Source organism: Oncorhynchus tshawytscha, linkage group LG29 (assembly GCF_018296145.1).
Source record: "Oncorhynchus tshawytscha isolate Ot180627B linkage group LG29, Otsh_v2.0, whole genome shotgun sequence".
NCBI classification, from domain to species: Eukaryota; Metazoa; Chordata; class Actinopteri; order Salmoniformes; family Salmonidae; genus Oncorhynchus; species Oncorhynchus tshawytscha.
Genome location: NC_056457.1, coordinates 20,874,483 through 20,897,789, shown reverse-complemented (window position 1 = coordinate 20,897,789; position 23,307 = coordinate 20,874,483). Strand labels below are relative to the sequence as shown.

Sequence of the window (23,307 nt, the reverse complement as noted above, 5' to 3'; positions counted from 1 at the left end):
CATTGCCTTTACATTGCTTAACTTGGGTCAAACGTGTTGTGTAGACTTCCACAAGCTTCCCACAATAACTTGGGTGGATTTTGGCCCATTCCTCCTGACAGAGCTGGTGTAACTGAGTCAGGTTAGTAGGCCTCCTTGCTCGCACACGCACATTTTCTATAGGATTGAGGTCAGGGCTTTGTGATGGCCACTCCAATACCTTGACTTTCTTGTCCTTAAGCCATTTTGCCACAAGTTTGGAAGTATGCATTATCCATTTGGAATGGAGGACCCATTTGCGACCAGGCCTCTCTCATCTTTTTAAGTGGGAGAACTTGCACAATTGGTGGCTGACTAAATGCCCCACTGTACATCCACAGGTACACCTCCAAATGACTCAAATGATGTCAATTAGCCTATCAAAAGCTTCAAAAGCCATGACACAATTTTCTGGAATTTTCCAAGCTGTTTAAAGGCACAGTCAACTTAGTGTATGTAAACTTCTGACCCACTGGAATTGTGATACAGTGAATTATAAGTGAAATAATCTGTCTGTAAACAATTGTTGGAAAAATGAAATGTGTCATGCACAAAGTAGATGTCCTAACCGACTTGCCCAAACTATAGTTTGTTAACAAGAGATTTGTGGAGTGGTTGGAAAAACACGTTTTAGTGACTCCAACCTAAGTGTATGTAAACTTCTGACTTCAACTGTATGTACAATGCTACAGGATTTTCCGTCAGCTGTTCAATTTTCTTAATTTGAAAATATCCCAGGTCTAGCCAGTGAGCATGGCAAGCTCATCACCATCATATTCCTCCTGTGTGCTTTCCCTCAAGGCATTCTCAAGTCTGATCCAGAACATCTCCTGGTCACGCTCGTCTGTGGGCCACAACAAGTATGTTTTCCGACGCACCATCTTTCATAACCGAGTGTAAGGAGAGAGACTGGGATCTCTTTGAGAAACACCATCAGAAGAACATCGCTCCTCTCACACAGAAGTCTGACTGGCCACCTGGAACTCCAGGGCCACCACTCACTGCGGAGAAAGTCACGGGTCACCACTCAGAGTGTGCATCTGGCATTGTAGATGGCTGTTTCAATGTTCTCTAGGATAGCCTTGCCCGGACGGGAGTCGAGGTGTTGCAAGCACAGTCGGAACAGAGCTGATCCTAATCCTAGTCCTTTCTAGAGGGGCTACCAGCTCACTCACGGCTCATCTCTGGAGCTGTAGCAACCTTTCCCCGCTGCCTTATGCCTTCGAAGGCGAGGCCGCGGGAGGAGCAGGTAATAGATGGCACATTTCTGATTGTGCCAGATTAGGCACATGGTCACAGTCACCAAGTCCAGAAGGAAGGTGGCCAAGAAAAGGCTGTGGAAGAACTGGTCATAAAAGCATGCTTTGTCATCTAATTCCCGCATGTAGTGAGATGTCCCCATATTGTCACAGTGGCGGTCATAGATATGGACTATGTGCACAGTAGGATCATTTAAAGCTTTTGAACCAGGCATTTGGGGGGGACAGTACAGTGGGTTGTCGCTGATATCAAGGAATAGCAACATAGGGAGGTTATCAAACAAAGATATCTCCAAAACGTGTAAATGGTTGGACTGAATTAGTAAAACCTTCAAGGAATTCCCTGGAGGCAGTAAGATGTCGGGTAGAGGATCCAGGTCTGTTTTGTAAAAGGTCAGCATTTCCAGTGATTTAAGTGGATGAAGGACAGTACTAGATTGGTGTTACTGAAAGTGATGCCGGCCCCAAAATTCCGTCTTAAGTTGACAAGGGGGACAAAGTTATTTGGATGGAAATTGCTCAAAATGGTGCTTCCTATGGATAAACATCTTACGCGCACTTACTCCGTGAAGAAGCCCGGTCCAAAATGTTCAACTCCATCTCCTCCAGGGCCTTGGTAGCTTAGCTCCACATACTCTAGGGCGGAGTGTTGTCCTTATCAAAATAAAGGCAGTTGTTATACTACACCGGCTGCTTCAGTTTCACAAGACCTTGTAAGATGGCAGGAGTTAATCTTTTGATATGCTTCCCAGGTCCAGGCAATCAAGATTTTCCAGGTCTTGGAAGGATCCTTCCTCAATGTATTTGATAATGAGGCCGAGGTCCAGCTTTGCAAGTCTGCTGTGTTTGCTGAAAGGTTGATTGGTGATGTATCTAAGGACACTGTATAGCATGTAAAAGTCTTCAAGGTTCTGTAGGTCACTGAAAGTATTTTTTATGAATTCAATGATTTCATTTCGATAATGGACAAGCATCTAAGGCTCCTTAGAGGGAGGAGCCAGCGAGGGTTGAGTTCTTGAATCTTGCTTCTATCTAGATTTACATGCTGACCAGACAAGCAGGCGCGTGTGCATCTGCCATCACACGCATGTTGATTTTGTCCCTCCACACCAGATGCAATCAGGACACGCAGGTTGAAATATCAAAACAAACTCTGAACCAATTATATTAATTTAGGGACAGGTCGAAAAGCATTAAACATTTATGGCAATTTAGCTAGCTAGCATGCTGTTGCTAACTAATTTGTCCTGGGATATAAACATTGGGTTGTTATTTTACATGAAATGAACAAGGTCCTCTACTCTGACAATTAATCCACAGACAAAACGCTAAACCAGATTAGTTTCTTGTCAGCTCTCCTTCTTCCTTCAGGCTTCTTTTTCTTCTTTGGACTTGATAAGGCGGTTGGCAACCAAATTTACGGTGCATTACTACAACCGACTGGAGTATGGACCTCAGTTCATCTTTCAATCACCCTTGTGGGTATATACTCCTAAAAACCAATGAGGAGATGGCACGTGGGTAATTGCTCCTAAAAACCAAGGAGAAGATTTGAGAGGCAGGACTTGCAGCGCTTAGAGCGTCACAAATAGAACCAAGTTCTATTTTAGCGCCCGGCTACGCAGACGCTCGCGAGCTGTGTTGGTGTATTGATTGAATAACATGTATGTATACTTTTATTTTGCAACCCTCGCACACGTATGACATGAGCGCTGTGGTCAGCATGTTAGGAACGTCTCATTTCTGAGGCCAGTAAACGTATCCATTTGAATGTTCAGCTAGTTATCATTAAGTTGTAAAGTTTAAAGACCCTCAAGGCTTTGTGAGAGATTTCCTTTAAACCACAGTCAACTAGATAAAGTATTTTCATTTTGCTCCCATCCTGCACGAGCTGGGATTCTCCCAAATCCCTAAGATTTGCTTTTTCGAAGACTACCACATTTGGTGTGGACAATTCAAACAGGAAAGAGACATTTGGAGGTAATTTGGATCTTTCAAGATTGATCTCTACTCTTGAAAGGTTGTCCGTTACATCTGGGAGGCCCCAAATAGTGAAATGAGATCTTTCAAGCGAGAAAGAGAATGCAACCATTGAAAGAGTTTTCTTAGTCTCCATCTGAATTCCAGCCAGGAATTCTGTTTCTATCCCCATAAGGAGCAGGAGCTTCAATCTGTGGTTGTGAGCAAAAATGCCTGACTTTGGATGTAATCCAGAGTTGTTTGTTTATGTAGGCAAGAGCAGGAAAGCCACTCAAATGGTCAATGTTGTTGCCCAAAAGACTAAGCCATGACAAAGAGATCGTGTTGTACACCCCATTCTGTACACTCTGTAGTTTATTCATAGAAATGTCAGCCGATTCAATGTTAGGAAGGAACTAAAAAATTTAATAGGAAATTTGGTTAATTCGTTTTTTTTTGACAAATCGATTACCGTTAACTGTTTCAGGTTGTGGAATACGTCAACCTTGATCACTGAGTTGTTTCTGGAGATGTTTCGAAAATAGAGAATGTGTAGTCCTTTGAATTCACCTCCACTTAGAGATGCGATTTTGTTCTGGTCCCGGGTTAGTACACCCAAATGACGGAACTTGAGAAATGTCTCAGGCGGACTGTTTTGAATTTTGTTCTTGGACAGATTGATCTTGGTGGCATTTTTGGGGATGGTCTGTAGAGCATCCGACACATTCACAATGGTTTGACTCCTACACCAGATAGTGGTGGGGTCATTATAGTTTGCCTGACACCCCTTACATCCATAACCCCAGCTGAACCTGATGTTGATGAGAAGCATGAATAAAAGAAAGGATCTTGACGTCTTCCCTTCACAGCCAATTTAACCTGAAGTAAAGCAGGCTTTTAAATCGGAAATACAGAAAAGTAACACGAGCTAGTAAACTGAAAAAAAAATCACCACAGCTGTGATGGAAACAGGTCGTTTCGGTAAATATTATAAATGCCGACAGATCATTTGTTCATTTCACATGGTGGGATATTTTTGTGTCGGTAAAATGTATTATGCAATAAATGGTGGTGGAAACGCCTTTAAGCACAAATATTGATATAATAGCCATCATATCGAAAGTAAATTTGGAGTCACGCAATGATATGGTGTGTGGTCCACCCACTGTGACTCGGGAAACCATACAGTTTATTAGGCTACAGATTATTATTATTATTATTATTATGATGATGATGATGATGATCTTCACAGGGGGGTGAACGTGCACAGTGATCTTGTCTTTCCAATAAATATGAAGGGTATTTTTCTGGTGACATGTTGATTGGTGCTTGACTGCCATTTGACAAATAAAAATATAATCCCATGTAGACTAGTCTACCTGCACAGCCTACCCCCACTGTATCTGCGAGCGCACATGACAAGATGACAGTAGGCACATTTTCTATTAAACGCTAACCGTTTTTGTGACGAAACTATCAATGGAAACCCATTGAACATACATTTTGTGTGCTACGTAATCGCGCACTGACTTTTATACAGACCAGAGAATCTTCTTTCTCATGGTCTGAGAGTTGGTGCCTTTTGGAACATGATTCCATATGTGTTATTTCATAGTTTTGATGTCTTCACTATTATTCTACAATGTAGAAAATAATAAAAAATAAAGAAAAACCCTTGAATAAGTAGGTTTGTCCAAACGTTTGACTGGTATAGTACCACGGCTAAGGGCTGTGTCCAGGCACTCCGTGTTGTGCCGTGCTTAATAACAGCCCTTAGCTGTGCTATATTGGCCATATACAACACCTCATCGGGCCTTATTGATTAATAATAAACCTTGCTGAAATGTATCCCCTGCATACAATGCTGCCTTCAATCATAATACTGCATAATAATAAGTTGAGACGTCTTAACCTAGCGGTTAAGAGCATTGGGCTAGTAACTGAAAGGTTACTGGTTCGAACCACCGAGCAGACTAGGTGAAAAATCTGTCTGTTCCATAATTGCACCTGTAAATCGCTCTGGATAAGAGCGTTTGCTAAATGATGTACATTTCATTCGCTGTGGCTTTGTTTAAGCTGTAGCTGGTACCTAGAAATAGTCTACCCCCAGGTAGTTATATGATATGGATGTCATAACGGAAGTTACTAAGACAAGGATTAGTCAATCATGGTAAATACACAAACGCACTATGAATTAACGTACTTCTCATAATAGAAGATGATATCTACAACTTAATACCTTATTGCATTATCTATGTGTTTCTCTTACAATACATCTATTAAGCCTCACCACACCTCAAAAATACATTTTACCTAATTAATCAATAACATGATTTGATTGTATCTATTTTACAGTTCAACACACACACACACACACACACACACACACACACACACACACACACACACACACACACACACACACACACACACACACAGACCGACAGACAGACATAATTCAAGTATCATTAGCGTTGCCAGACTTTAATGACCTCTCATGTATTCATATGCGGACAGGCATTTGTTTGACTTATTCCTCTGCTGGCTTTCAGTGGATTAGTCATTCTGGCTAGGGCTAACGTGTTTAGGGTTGCCATGACAACAGTCAAACTTTGTCAGAGCAATTCACCCATTGATTGCCTTTAGCGTCAGCTAGCTGAGCTGACTCTAGAGGCTCTTTTACCACACATCCCGGCAGGAGAGCAGCAAGAGACAGAGCAGAAAAACTGAGGGGAAGGTCTGGTATATTCAACATTTAATTTAGAAATTGTTGGATTATTTATCCTGTGTTCTTTTCCATTTGTGTGGAAGCGCATAGTGAATGTAATGGAAACACTTGAACTACAGTATCCATAGACAGTGCAGCACATTGTTTGATTTCATATTATCATTATACCTGGCATAGACAATTGCACAATATAAGTTATTCTAATAATAAGTTTCAATGGACCAATGGGTTTATTTGTTAAAACTATGTTGTTCAATACTGCAATAAAGTTATGCGTAGATCATGTAAAGGTGTAAGATAATTATAGAAAACTGGATCAAATTAAGATCCTACACTTGACTAGACCATGTCGTCTAATAGTTTAAAACCCAAAAGTGACTATTAACTAACTCCTCTGCGCTTTAAGATGTGTGACACTCAGAATCTCCAGCCAGTTGAAGTAGTGGACCCTGAGGTGGATGAGGGGTCCGGCATCCCCCCAGCGGAGAAGGTGGATCCAGAGGAGGAAGTGTCCAATCCTCCCACAGAGGAAAGCCTTGATGCTGGGGAGACGATGCAGGACAGCCCTGAGGGAGCAAAGAGGGAACCAGAGAACAAGGCCGAGGGAGAGCTAAGCCAGACAACTGCACCCGACCATTCAAATGAGTTAAAACCTCCACTTGTTAGTATACGAAAAGGTACAGTGCAAGTGCAGTGTCTTGCGAAAGTATTCACCCCCCTTGGCATTTTTCCTATTTTGTTGTCTTACAACCTGGAATTAAAATAGATTTTTGGGGGGTTGTATCATTTGATTTACACAACATGCTTACCATTTTGAAGATGCAATATATTTTTTATTGTGAAACAAACAAGAAATAAGACAACAAAACAGAAAACATGAGCGTGCATAACTATTCAACCCCGCAAAGTCAATACTTTGCAGAGCCACCTTTTGCCACAATTACAGCTGCAAGTCTTGGGGGTATGTCTCCATAAGCTTGGAACATCTAGCTACTGGGATTTTTACTCATTCTTCAAGGAAAAACTGCTCCAGCTCCTTCAAGTTGGATGGGTTCCGGTGTACAAAATCTTAAAGTCATACCACTGATTCTCAATTGGATTGAGGTCTGGGCTTTGACTAGGCCATTCCAAGACATTTAAATGTTTCCCCTTAAACCACTTGAGTGTTGCTTCAGCAATATGCTTAGGGTTATTGTCTTGCTGGAAGGTAAACCTCTGTCCCAGTCTCAAATCTCTGGAAGACTGAAACAGGTTTCCCTCAAGAATTTCCTTGTATTTAGCGCCATCCATCATTCCTTCAATTCTGACCAGTTTCCCAGTCCCTGCTGATGAAAAACATCCCATCAGCATGATGCTGCCACCACCATGCTTCACTGTGGGGATGGTGTTCTCGAGGTGATGAGAGGTGTTGGGTTTGCGCCAGACTTAGCGTTTTCCTTGATGGCCAAAAAGCTCAATTTTAGTCTCATCTGACCAGTGTACCTTCTTCCATACGTTTGGGGTGTCTCCCACATGTCTTTTGTCGAATACCAAACGTATTTGATTATTTTTTCTTTAAGCAATGGCTTTTTCTGGCCACACTTCCGTAAAGCTCAGCTCTGTGGAGAGTATAGCTTAAAGTGGTCCTATGGACAGATACTCCAATCTCCTCTGTGGAGCTTTGCAGCTCCTTCGGGGTTATCCTTGGTCTCTTTGGTGCCTCTCTGATTAATGCCCTTTTTGCCTGGTCTGTGAGTTTTGGTGGGCGGCCCTCTCTTGGCAGGTTTGTTGTATTGACATGTTCTTTCCATTTTTAAATAATGGATTTAATGGTGCTCCGTGGGATGTTTAACATTTAGGATATTTTTTTATAACCCAACATTGATCTGTACTTCTCCACAACTTTGTCCCTGATCTGTTTGGATAGCACCTTGGTCTTCATGGTGCCGCATGCTTGATGGTGCCCCTTGCTTAGTGGTGTTGCAGACTCGGGGGGCCTTTCAGAACAGGTGTATACTGAGATCATGTGACAAATCATGTGACACTTAGTTTGCACACAGGTGGACTTTATTTAACCAATTATGTGACTTCTGAAGTGAATTGGTTGCAACAGGTCGTATTTAGGGGCTTCATAGCATTTATTTAATTTCTTTTTTGAAACAAGTTATTTTTTAAATTTCACTTCACCAATTTGGACTATTTTGTGTATGTCCATTACATGAAATCCAAATAAAAATCTATTTAAATTACAGGTTATAATGCAACAAAATATGAAAACTACCAAGGGGGATGAATACTTTTGCAAGGCACTGTTTTGGGTAGAACTATAGACATACAGGAAGTACAAACACAGACCATGCCATACAGTACATATAGACGTGAAGCTCTGATTTTATTGGCCACAAAAATAGACAGTCATGTTTTGCCATATCAACAGACGTGGGTGTGAGTGGACACAGGCGAATAGGAGGTCACAACCCTAAAAGCACCAATCACACGGCATCGGCAGCTCTTCCTTCCTCAACGGCCAGTACAACTGTGAGTATTTACGAAGTCAAGACAGCGGAAAGGGCACAAAGGGTATTAACCCCTCATTTTAACTTTTGATGGGCATCAACTGATCAGTTATTCATGTCTCACAATATGGGTGAAGTTTCTTAATGTGGAAAACCCTAAACCCTTTCTCCCTAAACAAATGTCACAGTAGCTCCGCCAGGTTGTGTTTACTTTCACTCCCATTCTGTCTGGATGCGATTAGGTTTCAGGGAAACGGACGATGGTACTCTCCAACGAAGCTAGGAAAGAGATGGCCAAGCAGGCCAGGGCTGCCAAGGATGAGCGTCGGGCCATGCTAGATGCCCGCCACAAGTACCTCATAGTCAAGCTTGTGGACAGTGTGAGCCTGGGGGAGACTGAGGTGGAGGAGGCCTTTATATCGGATGACAAGGTAAGGGGTGGGGGGGGTTTTGGTCAGACATTCACAAAATGCATCCAAACTCCAATAATACTAATTGTCATAAACTCTACTCTAGTTCAATTTGATAGAGGAGTTTTTTGCGCCTAATGGATCAAAGAGGTTGATATTCTTCTATCAAGACATAAAAGTGGTAAACTGACCTTTCTCTTCATTGTCATCATTAAAAAAATGGAGTGAAGAACATCAGTCCTATAATATTACATGATGGTACTTTCCCCATCTCCCTTTTTTCAGCCTTCATCAAACCACCCCACCTGGGCAGACACAGTCAGTTCTACCCCTGGGCAGAAAAAGCTCTTTCTCACCACTGGTACTTCAGAGGTAACGTTTTGCTGCAGAACTGATTGAAGTCGGTGTTGGTTCTACTTCTACTTGAAATCCTTGTCCGGAACTTCTTCCATTTAATAATTATCTCTGACAAACGTTTCTAGCCCTAAAAGGGGACTTGAATGCCATCATGGCTTACAAGACACAGTCTGTAATTTCCACATTCTTTCTTTAAAGTATACAGTCCTGCACTCAACACCTTGCAGGCATAGTAATGGGGAAGAACACTCTCCGTGAAATATACCAGAGCCCCCATCTCCAAACAAGCGTATCAGAATGACCTCATAATTACTAGTTTGGTCATGTTTGTATTACGTTGGTATTGGAGACAGAGCCTCTGCCACTTCTTAAGTTTTGATTTCCATGGTATCAGTAAAAAACAAGACTCTTTCTTTGTATATCTCATTCAGTCTCGTCACCAGGCCGTGTGATGTGTTGGCTCTTATGTTTCAGGCCTTACTTGAAAAGTGTTTGTTTTTCTTGAGAACGACAGACAAGGCCATAACGACCGCCAATGTTTCTCAGGTTAGTAAGCCTAGCGTTTCTAGCCACCACTTTAGTGGCACTGTTTACGAATTGTTTCACTGTTTTGCTATTGCTCTTGTACTGCTTGTTTCTTCCAGGAAGTGAATTTTGGAATGCTAGACTGCACTAATGGGAGCATTCTGTACAGTATGGAGAAACTGTTCTCACAAATTATGCTGCCTGCACTCAAGTCTCAAGAGGTAATTCCCTATTGAGTATAATGCCCTATCAACATGCATGCTAAGTTGTTCAAACACAACATAACAGGGCGCTGTAGTGAAGTGGGTCGAGAGTTTCAAGTTCCTTGGTGTCCACATCACCAACAAACTATCATGGTCCAAACACACCAAGACAGTTGTGAAGAGGGCACGACAACACAGTATCCCCCTCAAGAGACTGAAAGATTTGGTATGGGTCCCCAGATTCTCAAAAAGTTCTGCAGCTGCACCATCGAGAGCATCTTGACCGGTTGCATCGCCACCTGGTATGGCAACTGAGACCAAGCTTTCTGCCATCAAAGACCTATATACTAGGCGGTGTCAGAGGAAGGCTCCAAAAATTGTCACAGACTCCAGTCACCCAAGTCATAGACTGTTATCTCTGCTACCGCACGGCAAGCGGTACCGGAGCGCCTAAGTCTAGGTCCAAAAGGCTCCTTAACAGCTTCTACCCCCAAGTCATAAGACTCATGAACACTGTATCTGTCACGTCCTGACCATAGAGAGTCCTTATTTTCTATGGTGGAGTAGGTCAGGGCGTGACTGGGGTTTAGTCTAGTTTATTATTTCTATGTGGGTGTTCTAGTTTTCATGTTTCTATGTTGGTGATTTGTATGATTCACAATTAGAGGCAGCTGGTAATCGTTGTCTCTAATTGGGGATCATATTTAAATAGTGTTTGTTCCCACCTGTGTTTGTGGGATATTGTATTTTGAGTAAGTGTATGTAGCACCTCTGTAGTCACGGTTCATGTTAGTTTCACTATCAATCAATTATGTGGAACTCAACATTCGCTGTGCCTTGGTCCGTTTCTACAAACGATCGTGACAGTATCCAATGACCACCCGGACTATTTACAAGGCCCCCCCGCCCACCCACACCTTTGTTTTTACACTACTGCTACTCTGTGTTTATCTATGCATAATCACTTTACCCCTACCTACATGTACAAATGACCTTGAATAACCTGTACCCCCGCACATTAACTCGGTACCAGTACCCCCTGTATATAGCCTCTATATTAAGTTATTGTGTTACTTTCTATTTAGTAAATATTTTCTTAACTCTGTTTCTTATACTGCATTGTTTGTATGTAACTATTCAGCGCATGTGACATATACAGTTTGATTTGAACTCTCCTATATCTCCTCTACTTCAACCCCAATAAATGTTTTGTTCAATCCTCACCAGAATTGGGGTTCCATGAAGGATGGACTTCAGAATGCTCAGATTCAGGACTTCCTGAGTTCAGTGGACAAGTTCATTAGCAACCTCTCCTCTGCCAGACTGAATATGGAGGGAAGGTTCCATCTCCACAGAGTGGACACTGGACAGAGCCTAAGCAGCTTGCTAGGCCCAGCAGACTACACAGCTGCAGGTATAGATGTTACCTAAGTTATGGTTTTGGTGTTTACGTTTTTGTGTGTGATTAGCGACTGTCCACTCTGTTGTATTATTCCCCCTTGGGGATTTAATTTAATTTAATTGGTAGTCCTGTGAAAAGACCCACTGAAAAATCTATTTGAGTAGAATAGACGATGTATGGTACAGCACATGCACAGGAGGTTGCTGAGGGGAGAACGGCTCGAAATAATGGCTGGAATGGCACAAACGGAATGGCATCAAACCATGCGTTTGATGTATTTGATACCATTCCCCTGATTCCGCTCCAGCCATTACCAGAAGCCTGTCCTCCCCAATAAAGATGCCACCAACCTCCTGTGAGTACATCCTACAAGGGCAGATACTGGACAAGAACAAGCATCATAGAGAAATGTCAATGTCAGCGGTACTGCTAAGCTCATACTGCACATGAGAAAATAAATGCTCAAAGTAAGTCTGTAACATAGACAGTTTGTCTCTTCCCTCAAGCCAATAACTCCGAACTGGTGGAGGAGCTGGAGGGAGTTCTCCTTCACTGGGCCCACCAGATCGAACAGGTGCTGACAGAGGGCGAGCAAATGAGGAAGGAGGCCGATGACATAGGGCCCTCTGCTGAACTGGAGCATTGGAAAAGCCGCATGACCACTTTTAACAGGTACCCATACTCACTTGTCATGCCACCCACCAGAACAATTCCCCCTTTTTCTGACACAAGTGTCAACTCCACACTCAGTCTGTCTCATTACAAAACCTTAGAACATCTATTACATTTATGTAACTTAGCAGACATTAGGGTCAAGTGCCCTGCTCAAGGGCAAGGCCCTTTCAATTACTGGCCCAATGCTCTTAACTGCTAGGTTTCCTGCCTATTCCAATGAATTGTTCTATTATCCTGGCCAATATTTTTTTGAATGCTGCATGTCTTGTTTGGTGTGTTGGTTGAGTGCGCAGTAGTCTATATTGATTGTGAATGTTTTCTCAGCCTAATGGATGAGATCAAACGACCTCATGTGAAGAAAGTTATTGGAGTGCTGCAGGTGGCCAAGTCAAAGACACTAAGGACTTGGAGAGAGCTGGTCAGTTTCACTCTCTCTATTTTCTATATACTCTATATGTAAAGGCCTCTTTTCTATATACTCTATATGTAAAGGCCTCTATGTTCTATATACTCTATACGTAATGGCCTCTATTTTCTATATACTCTATATGTAAAGGCCTCTATTTTCTATATACTCTATATGTAAAGGCCTCTATTTTCTATATACTCTATACGTAAAGGCCTCTATTTTCTATATACTCTATATGTAAAGGCCTCTATTTTCTATATACTCTATATGTAAAGGCCTCTATTTTCTATATACTCTATACGTAAAGGCCTTTATTTTCTATATACTCTATATGTAAAGGCCTCTATTTTCTATATACTCTATATGTAAAGGCCTCTATTTTCTATATACTCTATACGTAAAGGCCTCTATTTTCTATATACTCTATATGTAAAGGCCTCTTTTCTATATACTCTATATGTAAAGGCCTCTATTTTCTATATACTCTATACGTAAAGGCCTCTATTTTCTATATACTCTATATGTAAAGGCCTCTATTTTCTATATACTCTATACGTAAAGGCCTCTATTTTCTATATACTCTATATGTAAAGGCCTCTTTTCTATATACTCTATATGTAAAGGCCTCTATTTTCTATATACTCTATACGTAAAGGCCTCTATTTTCTATATACTCTATATGTAAAGGCCTCTATTTTCTATATACTCTATATTTTCTATTTTCTATATACTCTATATGTAAAGGCCTCTATTTTCTATATACTCTATATGTAAAGGCCTCTATTTTCTATATACTCTATTTTCTATATATGTAAAGGCCTCTATTTTCTATATACTCTATATGTAAAGGCCTCTATTTTCTATATACTCTATACGTAAAGGCCTCTATTTTCTATATACTCTATATGCAAAGGCCTCTATTTTCTATATACTCTATACGTAAAGGCCTCTATTTTCTATATACTCTATATGTAAAGGCCTCTATTTTCTATATACTCTATATGTAAAGGCCTCTATTTTCTATATACTCTATATGTAAAGGCCTCTATTTTCTATATACTCTATATGTAAAGGCCTCTATTTTCTATATACTCTATATGTAAAGGCCTCTATTTTCTATATACTCTATACGTAAAGGCCTCTATTTTCTATATACTCTATATGTAAAGGCAAGCATTTATTATCAGTTGCATTCAGTCATTTTGAACATGGATATTTTGAATTCAAGTGTTACTTTTTGGACTAATGCTCATATATGCTTATTATATATATGCATATAATGCTTGAACTGCACCGTTGGTTAAGGGCCAGTAAGTAAGCATTTCTCAGTAAGGTCTTCACTTGTTGTATTCGGCGCACGTGACAAATAAAGTTTGATTTGATATCCTGCTACAGAGTACAGTGATTTTTATTGTGCACTTCTCACAGTTCAGTGGGGTTGTGTGGAAGTAAAATCAAGCCCTGTAGAAACATAACACAAATCTTATCTGCGGTAGGATGGAAACATCACTGTTGTGGCAAATGAAGCAAAAGACAATATGAAATACCTCTACACGTTGGAGAAGTTCTTTGGACCACTTGGAAAGTGCACTCCGGTAAGAACTTTGACATCACACAACATTTTATTGGTTGCATTCACATATTCAGCAGATGTTATTGCAGGTGCAGCGAAGTGCTTGTGTTCCTAGCTACAACAGTGCAGTAATATCTAACAATACACAACAACACACACAAATCTAAAAGTAAAAGAATGGAATTAATAAATATAGACGAGCAATGTCGGATTCCGGAGTGTGTGTGTATATATATATATACAGTTAATTACATTTTAAAACATACATATAGACTTTATATAGACAGTATGTGATGGGATGAACAGACATTATGGACAGTATGTGATGGGATGTACATACAGTATGTGATAGACTGTACAGACATTATGGACAGTATGTGGTGGGATGTACATACAGTATATGATGGAATGTACAGACATTATGGACAGTATGTGATGGGATGAACAGACATTATGGACAGTATGTGGTAGGATGTACATACAGTATGTGATAGACTGTACAGACATTATGGACAGTATGTGGTGGGATGTATATACAGTATGTGAGGGAATGTACAGACATTATGGACAGTATGTGATGGGATGTACATACAGTATGTGAGGGAATGTACAGACATTATGGACAGTATGTGATGGGATGTACATACAGTATGTGAGGGAATGTACAGACATTATGGACAGTATGTGATGGGATGTACATACAGTATGTGATAGACTGTACAGACATTATGGACAGTATGTGATGGGATGTACATACAGTATATGATAGACTGTACAGACATTATGGACAGTATGTGATGGGATGTACAGACATTATGGACAGTATGTGATGGAATGTACAGACATTATGGACAGTATATGATGGAATGTACAGACATTATGGACAGTATGTGATGGGATGTACATACAGTATGTGATAGACTGTACAGACATTATGGACAGTATGTGATGGGATGTACATACAGTATGTGAGGGAATGTACAGACATTATGGACAGTATGTGATGGGATGTACATACAGTATGTGATAGACTGTACAGACATTATGGACAGTATGTGGTGGGATGTATATACAGTATGTGAGGGAATGTACAGACATTATGGACAGTATGTGATGGGATGTACATACAGTATGTGATAGACTGTACAGACATTATGGACAGTATGTGATGGGATGTACATACAGTATGTGAGGGAATGTACAGACATTATGGACAGTATGTGATGGGATGTACATACAGTATGTGATAGACTGTACAGACATTATGGACAGTATGTGGTGGGATGTATATACAGTATGTGAGGGAATGTACAGACATTATGGACAGTATGTGGTGGGATGTACATACAGTATGTGAGGGAATGTACAGACATTATGGACAGTATGTGATGGGATGTACATACAGTATGTGAGGGAATGTACAGACATTATGGACAGTATGTGGTGGGATGTATATACAGTATGTGAGGGAATGTACAGACATTATGGACAGTATGTGGTGGGATGTATATACAGTATGTGAGGGAATGTACAGACATTATGGACAGTATGTGATGGGATGTACATACAGTATGTGATAGACTGTACAGACATTATGGACAGTATGTGGTGGGATGTACATACAGTATATGATGGAATGTACAGACATTATGGACAGTATGTGGTGGGATGTACATACAGTATGTGAGGGAATGTACAGACATTATGGACAGTATGTGGTGGGATGTACATACAGTATGTGAGGGAATGTACAGACATTATGGACAGTATGTGGTGGGATGTATATACAGTATGTGAGGGAATGTACAGACATTATGGACAGTATGTGATGGGATGTACATACAGTATGTGAGGGAATGTACAGACATTATGGACAGTATGTGATGGGATGTACATACAGTATGTGAGGGAATGTACAGACATTATGGACAGTATGTGATGGGATGTACATACAGTATGTGATAGACTGTACAGACATTATGGACAGTATGTGGTGGGATGTACATACAGTATATGATGGAATGTACAGACATTATGGACAGTATGTGGTGGGATGTACATACAGTATATGATGGAATGTACAGACATTATGGACAGTATGTGGTGGGATGTATATACAGTATGTGAGGGAATGTACAGACATTATGGACAGTATGTGGTGGGATGTACATACAGTATATGATGGAATGTACAGACATTATGGACAGTATGTGGTGGGATGTATATACAGTATGTGAGGGAATGTACAGACATTATGGACAGTATGTGGTGGGATGTACATACAGTATGTGATGGAATGTACAGACATTATGGACAGTATGTGGTAGGATGTACATACAGTATGTGATGGAATGTACAGACATTATGGACAGTATGTGGTGGGATGTACATACAGTATGTGATGGAATGTACAGACATTATGGACAGTATGTGGTGGGATGTACATACATTATGGACAGTATGTGGTGGGATGAACAGACATTATGGACAGTATGTGGTGGGATGAACAGACATTATGGACAGTATGTGGTGGGATGAACAGACATTATGGACAGTATGTGGTGGGATGAACAGACATTATGGACAGTATGTGGTGGGATGAACAGACATTATGGACAGTATGTGGTGGGATGAACAGACATTATGGACAGTATGTGGTGGGATGAACAGACATTATGGACAGTATGTGGTGGGATGAACAGACATTATGGACAGTATGTGGTGGGATGTACATACATTATGGACAGTATGTGGTGGGATGAACAGACATTATGGACAGTATGTGGTGGGATGAACAGACATTATGGACAGTATGTGATGGGATGAATAGACATTATGGACAGTATGTGGTGGGATGTACATACAGTATGTGATGGAATGTACAGACATTATGGACAGTATGTGGATAGAATGTGTAGTATATCTGAGGAATAGTATATGTACAGCAATAGTTAAATAGGGTGGCCTTGGGCAGGGTACCGTGTGGAGGCTGGCTAGTGATAGCTATTTAACAGTATAATGGCTTTGGGATCAAATCTGTTTTTCAGTGATATCAGCGTGGGTGGAAATATGCAATAAGACTATATATTCTGAGAGCTTCTAAGGCTAGAAATTCTAATGCTTATGACTTTAACCATTCAGATTAATGCTTTTGCAAAGTGCAAACAGTCCTCACAGCCTTAGCTCATGTATGTTTATATGCAGATCCTTGGAACTGTGCATGCCACAAACAAACATAAGATATAAGACGACAATACTAAAACGCTGCACCTGTATGTGTACGAACCAATTAGACAAGACATGTCACTGTTTATTACCTCTTCTAGACGACCATGTTGGAACACATTCCCAGACTGATGAACAGCATCCGTATGATCCACAGCATCTCCCAGTACTACAATACCTCAGAGAGAATGACCTCGCTCTTTGTCAAGGTCACCAACCAGATGATTACAACCTGCAAGGCCTACCTATGCCAGGACGTGGCCAAGGTCTGGGATCATGACAGGTATTTATCCAGATATAATCATATATGTGATCACTGAAGGAATTGAACCCACAGCCTAGGCATTGCTAGCAGCACACTCTTAGCAAATGAGCCACACAGCTGGCTTTCATCCTCCCTGGTAGAAAATCAATGATGCTCTGGAATTTTTCTGGTCTGCTGAAGTTAACATGTATTACATGTCCTTAGCAGTGTTCCTGCCTGGTTGCTACAGAAACACGAGTGGACATTATTAATGTTTTAAACCTGTATTGTCATATTTATGACATGTTGCATTCTTAACATAAAACAATTCCCCTTGTTATACAATTTATATATATATATATATATATATATATACAGTGGGGGTGTCAGGACCCGGTTACGAACTCAGGTCTCCGGTGTGAGAAATAGTCACTTAGTAAACTGAGCCACTAATAGTCGGCAGAACCCAGAAGATGAGGCAGACACAGCAGCACTAGAGACGGTGATTTAATAAAGAAAAAAGGAAAAGTTCTTCAGGCAAAAATACAAATCCACAAAGTCAAAAGTAATTCCAAGAGAAAAAATGTATATCCTCCAAGACACAAGGAAAATCCACAAAGTGGTAAGAACAGCAGGGAAAAAACAAACCTCAAAAGAATAATCAAAAATAAACAAGAATAAAACCAGAGTACCTCAAGTTCACAGCATGGCTGGGGCTGGGTGCTAACATACAAACACAGAGCAAAGAACTGAGGAAAACTAAGGGTTTAAATACATTCAAGGGAAACGAGGCACAGGTGCAAATAATAACTGGGAACAAGGGAAAACAAATGGGTCAAAAAGCACAATGGGGGCAAAACCGGAACAACCCTGGCCAAATGCTGACAGAACCCCCCTAGGAACGGCTCCTGACGTTCCTACCAGCTTTCTCGGGGTGGAGGGCCCTGAACTGTCGAATGAGGTCAGGGTCCAGTATGTCTTTGGCAGGAATCCAGGAGCGGCGTCCGGTTTGAGATTCTTCGACCTGGGCCGATAGGTGAGGATAAACTGGAATCGATTGAAGAAAAGAGACCATCAAGCTTGTCTGGAGTTCAACCACTTCGCCTGCTGGATATACTCCAGATTTTTGTGGTCCGTAAGCACTTGAAACGGGTGAGAAGCCCCCTCGAGCCAGTGTCTCCATTCCTTCAATGCCATCTTAACCGCTAGGAGTTCACAATCCCCCACATCGTAGTTCCTCTCGGCCGGGGTAAGCCGGTGTGAGAAGAAAGCGCAAGGGTGGAGCTTCTTGTCTTCACCCCTCAGAGACAGGACAGCTCCAACACCAACCTCTGATGCATCTACCTCCACCACAAAAGGTTAATCGGCAGTCGGTAGTGTCAGGATGGGAGCAGAGAGGATGCGCTGCTTGAGTCCTTGGAAGGCCGTCTCAGTTTCTTTTCCCCACAAAAACCTTGCGTTGCCACCCTTGGTAAAAGCTGAGAGAGGGGCTGCCACCAAGCTGAAGTTCTTGATGAACTTGCGGTAAAAGTTTGTGAAGCCCAGGAAACGCTGAACTTCCTTAACGGACTTGGGGGTGGGCCAATCTGCTATCGCCCCTACAGTCCTGGAGTCCATTTGGACTCGACCAGGTTCCACTACAAATCCCAGGAATTGTACTCGGGATGAATGGAATTCAAATTTTTCCCGCTTAACGTACAAATGGTTGTCTAGGAGGCGTTTGAGTACTTGTCTGACATGCTTTGCAGCCGGGGCATTGGTCAGGCCGAAGGGCATCACCAAGTATTCGTAGTGACCAGTAGGCGTGTTGAAAGCGGTCTTCCACTCGTCACTGGGTCTGATCCACACAAGATGGTATGCGTTCCGCAGGTCAAGCTTGGTGAAGACAACTGCTTCCTGGAGCAGCTCAAAGGCTGTGGCCATAAGGGGTAGCGGGTAGCGGTTTACGGACGGTTATGGCAATTAGTCCCCGTTGGTCGATGCAAGGACGTAATCCACTGTCTTTTTTGGCCACAAAGAAAAACCCTGCTCCCGCCGGCGAGGTGGATGGACGCATGAGGCCTGCTGCCAGAGCGTCCTTGATGTAGGTATCCATAGCAGCTCGTTCGGGAGGAGATAGGGAAAGATCCGACCCCTGGGGGGGGGCAGGTGCACGGAAACAGGTCGATGGGGCAATCGTAAGATCTATGGGGTGGTAGCATGGTGGCCTTCTGTTTGCTAAATACCGTTTTGAGGTCATGGTAACACTCGGGAACTCGGGACAGGTCGATGGATTCTAGAGACTCGGGAGGAGAACTCGGGGAACTCGGAAAGATACAAGTGGCTTGGCATGTAGGACCCCACTGCTTGATAGTGCCCACAGACCAGTCGATGTGAGGGTTATGGCTGTGAAGCCAGGGGTATCCAAGGACGAGAGGGAACTCGGAACAGGAGATCAGATGACAGTTCATCACTTCCTGGTGTTGGGAAACTGAAAGTCACAAGGGGGTAGTGACACGAGTGACAAGTCCAGATCCCAAAGGGCTTACATCCGATGTAGTAACCCTCATGGGGTCAATTAGAGGATTCAGAGGGAACGCCATTCTCATTCTCCCAGACACCATCCATGAAGTTACCTGCGGCTCCAGAGTCTACCAAGGCTTGAAGGGGAAGCTCGTGGTTGTCCCAGGAAAGGGTGACTGGAATGAGCAGGCGGGAGTTGGATGGATGGGAGGAGGTTATGTTTCCCATTACAATCCTCCCAGGCCTGCACGGGACAGTGCGTTTCCCTGGAGCCCGGGACACGTGGAGCGGAAATGGCCCGGTTTGCCGCAATATAGACAGCATCAAGAATGCTGAGTTGCATCCAAAGAACACCATACCTACTATGAAGCATGGGGGTGGAAACATCATGCTTTGGGGCTGTTTTTCTGCAAAGGGACCAGGATGACTGATCCGTGTAAAGGAAAGAATGAATGGGGCCATGTATCATGAGATTTTGAGGGAAAACCTCCTTCATTGAAGATGAAACGTGGCTGTGTCTTTCAGCATGACAATGATCCAAAACACACCGCCTGGGCAACGAAGGAGTGGCTTCGTAAGAAGCAGTTCAAGGTCCTGGAGTGGACTAGCCAGTCTCCAGATCTCAACCCCATAGAAAATCTTTGGAGGGAGTTGAAAGTCCGTGTTGCCCAAAACATCACTGCTCTAGAGGAGATCTGCATGGAGGAATGGGCCAAAATACCAGCAACAGTGTGTGAAAACCTTGTGAAGACTTACAGAAAACGTTTAACCTCTGTCATTACCAGAAAAGGGTATATAACAAAGTATTGAGACATTTTTGTTATTGACCAAATACTTATTTTCCACCATAATTTGCAAATAAATTCATAAAAAATCCTACAATGTGATTCTCTGGATTTTTTTTCTCATTTTGTCTGTCATAGTTGAAGTGTACCTATGATGAAAATTACAGGCCTCTCTCATCTTTTTAAGTGGGAGAACTTGCACAATTGGTGGCTGACTAAATACTTTTTTGCCCCACTGTATATATATATATATATATATATATATTATGTTACATTAGTCGTAAACATTAGTCGTAAACGTAAATAAAATATTTACATAAATATTCATACGCTTTGCTCAGTACTTTGTTGAAGCACCTTTGGCAGCTATTACAGCTTCGAGACTTCTTGTGTATGACACTACATGCTTGGCACACCTGTATTTGGTGAGTTTCTCCCATTCTTCTTGGCAGATCCTCTCAAACTCTGTCAGGTTGGATGGGGAGCGTTGCTGCACAGCTATTTAGATCGGGTTCAAGTCCGGGCTCTGGCTGGGTCACTCAAGGACATTCAGAGACTGTCCCAAAGCCACTCCTGCATTGTCTTAGCTGTGTGCTTAGGGTCCTTGTCCTGATGGAAGGTGAACCGTCACCCCAGTCTGAGGTCCTGAGAGCTCTGTAGCAGGTTTTCATCAAGGATCTCTCTGTTCTTTTCTCTGTTCATCTTTCCCTCAATCCCGACTGGTCTCCCAGTCCCTACCGCTGAAAAACATCCCCACAGCATGATGCTGCCACCACCATGATTTACCATAGGGATGGTGTCAGGTTTCCTCCAGACGTGATGTTTGGCGTTCAGGCAAAATAGTTCAATCCTGGTTTCATCAGACCAGAGAATCTGGAATCCTTTGGAATCCTTTGGGTGCCTTTTGGCAAACTCCAAGCAGGCTGTCATTTACCTTTTACTGAGGAGTGGCTTCCGTCTGGCCACTCTACCATAAAGGCCTGATTGGTAGAGTGCTACAGAGATGGTTGTCATTCTGGAAGGTTCTCCAATCTTCACAGAGGAACTCTGGAGCTCTGTCAGAGTGACCATTGGGTTCTTGGTCACCTCTCTGACCAAGGCCCTTCTCCCCCGCTTGCTCAGTTTGGCTGGGCGCTCAGCTCTAGGAAGAGTCTTGGTGGTTCCAGACTTCCATTTAAAAACGCTGAAGGCCACTGTGTTCTTGCGGACCTTCAATGCTGCAGACATTTTTTGGTACACTTTCCCCAGATCTGTGCCTCGACACAATCCTGTCTCTGAGCTCTACGGACAATTCCTTCGACCTTATGGCTTGGTTTATGTTCTGACATGCATTGTCAACTGTGGAACCTTATATAGACAGGTGTGTGCCTTAATGGAAACAGGATGCACCTAAGCTCAATTTCGAGTCTCATAGCAAAGGGTCTGAACACTTACAGTATGTAAATAAGGTATTTCTGTTTTTTTTATTTTTAATACATTTTTCTAAAAACCTGTTCTCGTTTTGTCATTGTGCAGGATTGTGTGTAGATAAATGAGGAAAAAATGTCATTTAATGCATTTTAGAATAAGGCTGTAACGTAACAAAATGTGGAAAAAGTGAAGGCGTCTGAATCCTTCCCAAATGCACTGTGTGTGTATGTTTATATATTGGGGTCACTTAGAGGCCATTGTCATCTGATGCAGCACTCCATCACTCTCCTTCTTGTTCAAATAGCCCGTACACAGCCTGGAGGTGGATGTGTGATGGTGTGGGAGTAATTTGCTATTGACACAGTGAGTGATTTATTTAGAATTCAAGGCACACTTAACCAGCATGGCTACCACAGCATTCTGCAGTGATATACCATCCCATGTGGTTTACGCTTAGTGGGACTATAATTTGTTTTTCAACAGGACAATGACCCAACACACCTCCAGGCTGTGTTAGGGCTATTTGACCAAGGTCTTTGTGAGGGCTATTTGAGTGCTGCACCAGTTGACCTGGCCTCCACAATCACCCGACCTCAACCCAATTGAGATGGTTTGGGATGAGTTGGACTGCAGAGGGAAGGAAAAGCAGCCAACAAGTGCTCAGCATATGTGGAAACTCCTTCAAGACTGTCGGAAAAGCATTCCTCATGAAGCTGGCTGAGAGAATGCCAAGACTTTGCAAGGCTGTCATCAAGGCAAATGGTGGCTAATTTGAAGAATCTAAAATCTAAAATATATTCTGATTTGTTTAACTCTTTTTGATTACAACATGATTCCAAAGGTGTGTGACTGACTGTTTCAAATCAGTCTTATGTAGCAAAATATGAAATTGTGTTTTTTACATTGGATAAAAGTAGAGACGCAACGCTACAAAATGGTATATCATACACTACAGTTGAGGAACAATGGGGAAGAAATTTGGCTTTGGAAGTTGATAAACGTGATAAACTATAACTAACCAAGCAAATAACTCTTTCTGTCAAAATTAGAAATGTGTAATATCTGAAAATGTATCTAGCTAGACTATCTTATACATCATTCATTGTTGGACGAGTCTCCTGTCGGATG

The 23,307-nt window shown here is 42.1% G+C and overlaps 2 protein-coding genes across 2 annotated transcripts in view; both read left to right on the top strand.

Moving 5' to 3' along the window:
• Positions 1 to 5,919: 5,919 nt before the first annotated feature.
• Positions 5,920 to 9,264, top strand: LOC112233553. The gene is made up of 5 exons (XM_024401277.1): positions 5,920 to 5,973; positions 6,371 to 6,641; positions 8,381 to 8,481; positions 8,702 to 8,897; positions 9,155 to 9,264. The coding sequence occupies exons 2-5, from the start codon at positions 6,371 to 6,373 to the stop codon at positions 9,262 to 9,264; spliced, it is 678 nt and encodes a 225-aa protein (XP_024257045.1). The 5' UTR covers positions 5,920 to 5,973.
• dnah5l (dynein, axonemal, heavy chain 5 like) overlaps positions 8,970 to 23,307 on the top strand; it is a 65,647-nt gene continuing 51,309 nt past the window's right edge. Inside the window, exons 1-7 of the mRNA XM_024401276.2 lie at positions 8,970 to 9,050; positions 9,155 to 9,772; positions 9,871 to 9,972; positions 11,182 to 11,368; positions 11,863 to 12,028; positions 12,356 to 12,487; positions 17,366 to 17,521. Coding sequence (XP_024257044.1) covers positions 9,611 to 9,772; positions 9,871 to 9,972; positions 11,182 to 11,368; positions 11,863 to 12,028; positions 12,356 to 12,487; positions 17,366 to 17,521 — 905 coding nt within the window. The 5' untranslated portion in view covers positions 8,970 to 9,050; positions 9,155 to 9,610. The remainder of the gene's footprint in view (positions 9,051 to 9,154; positions 9,773 to 9,870; positions 9,973 to 11,181; positions 11,369 to 11,862; positions 12,029 to 12,355; positions 12,488 to 17,365; positions 17,522 to 23,307) is intronic.

Bases quoted from the DNA above. Each gene is read 5' to 3' on its own strand.
- LOC112233553 (XM_024401277.1), top strand. From the start codon at position 6,371: ATGTGTGACACTCAGAATCTCCAGCCAGTTGAAGTAGTGGACCCTGAG. The intron at 8,482-8,701 runs GTGAGTATTTAC...GGATGCGATTAG, and splicing joins CCTCAACGGCCAGTACAACT to GTTTCAGGGAAACGGACGAT. The intron at 8,898-9,154 runs GTGGGGGGGGTT...CCCTTTTTTCAG, and splicing joins ATCGGATGACAAGGTAAGGG to CCTTCATCAAACCACCCCAC.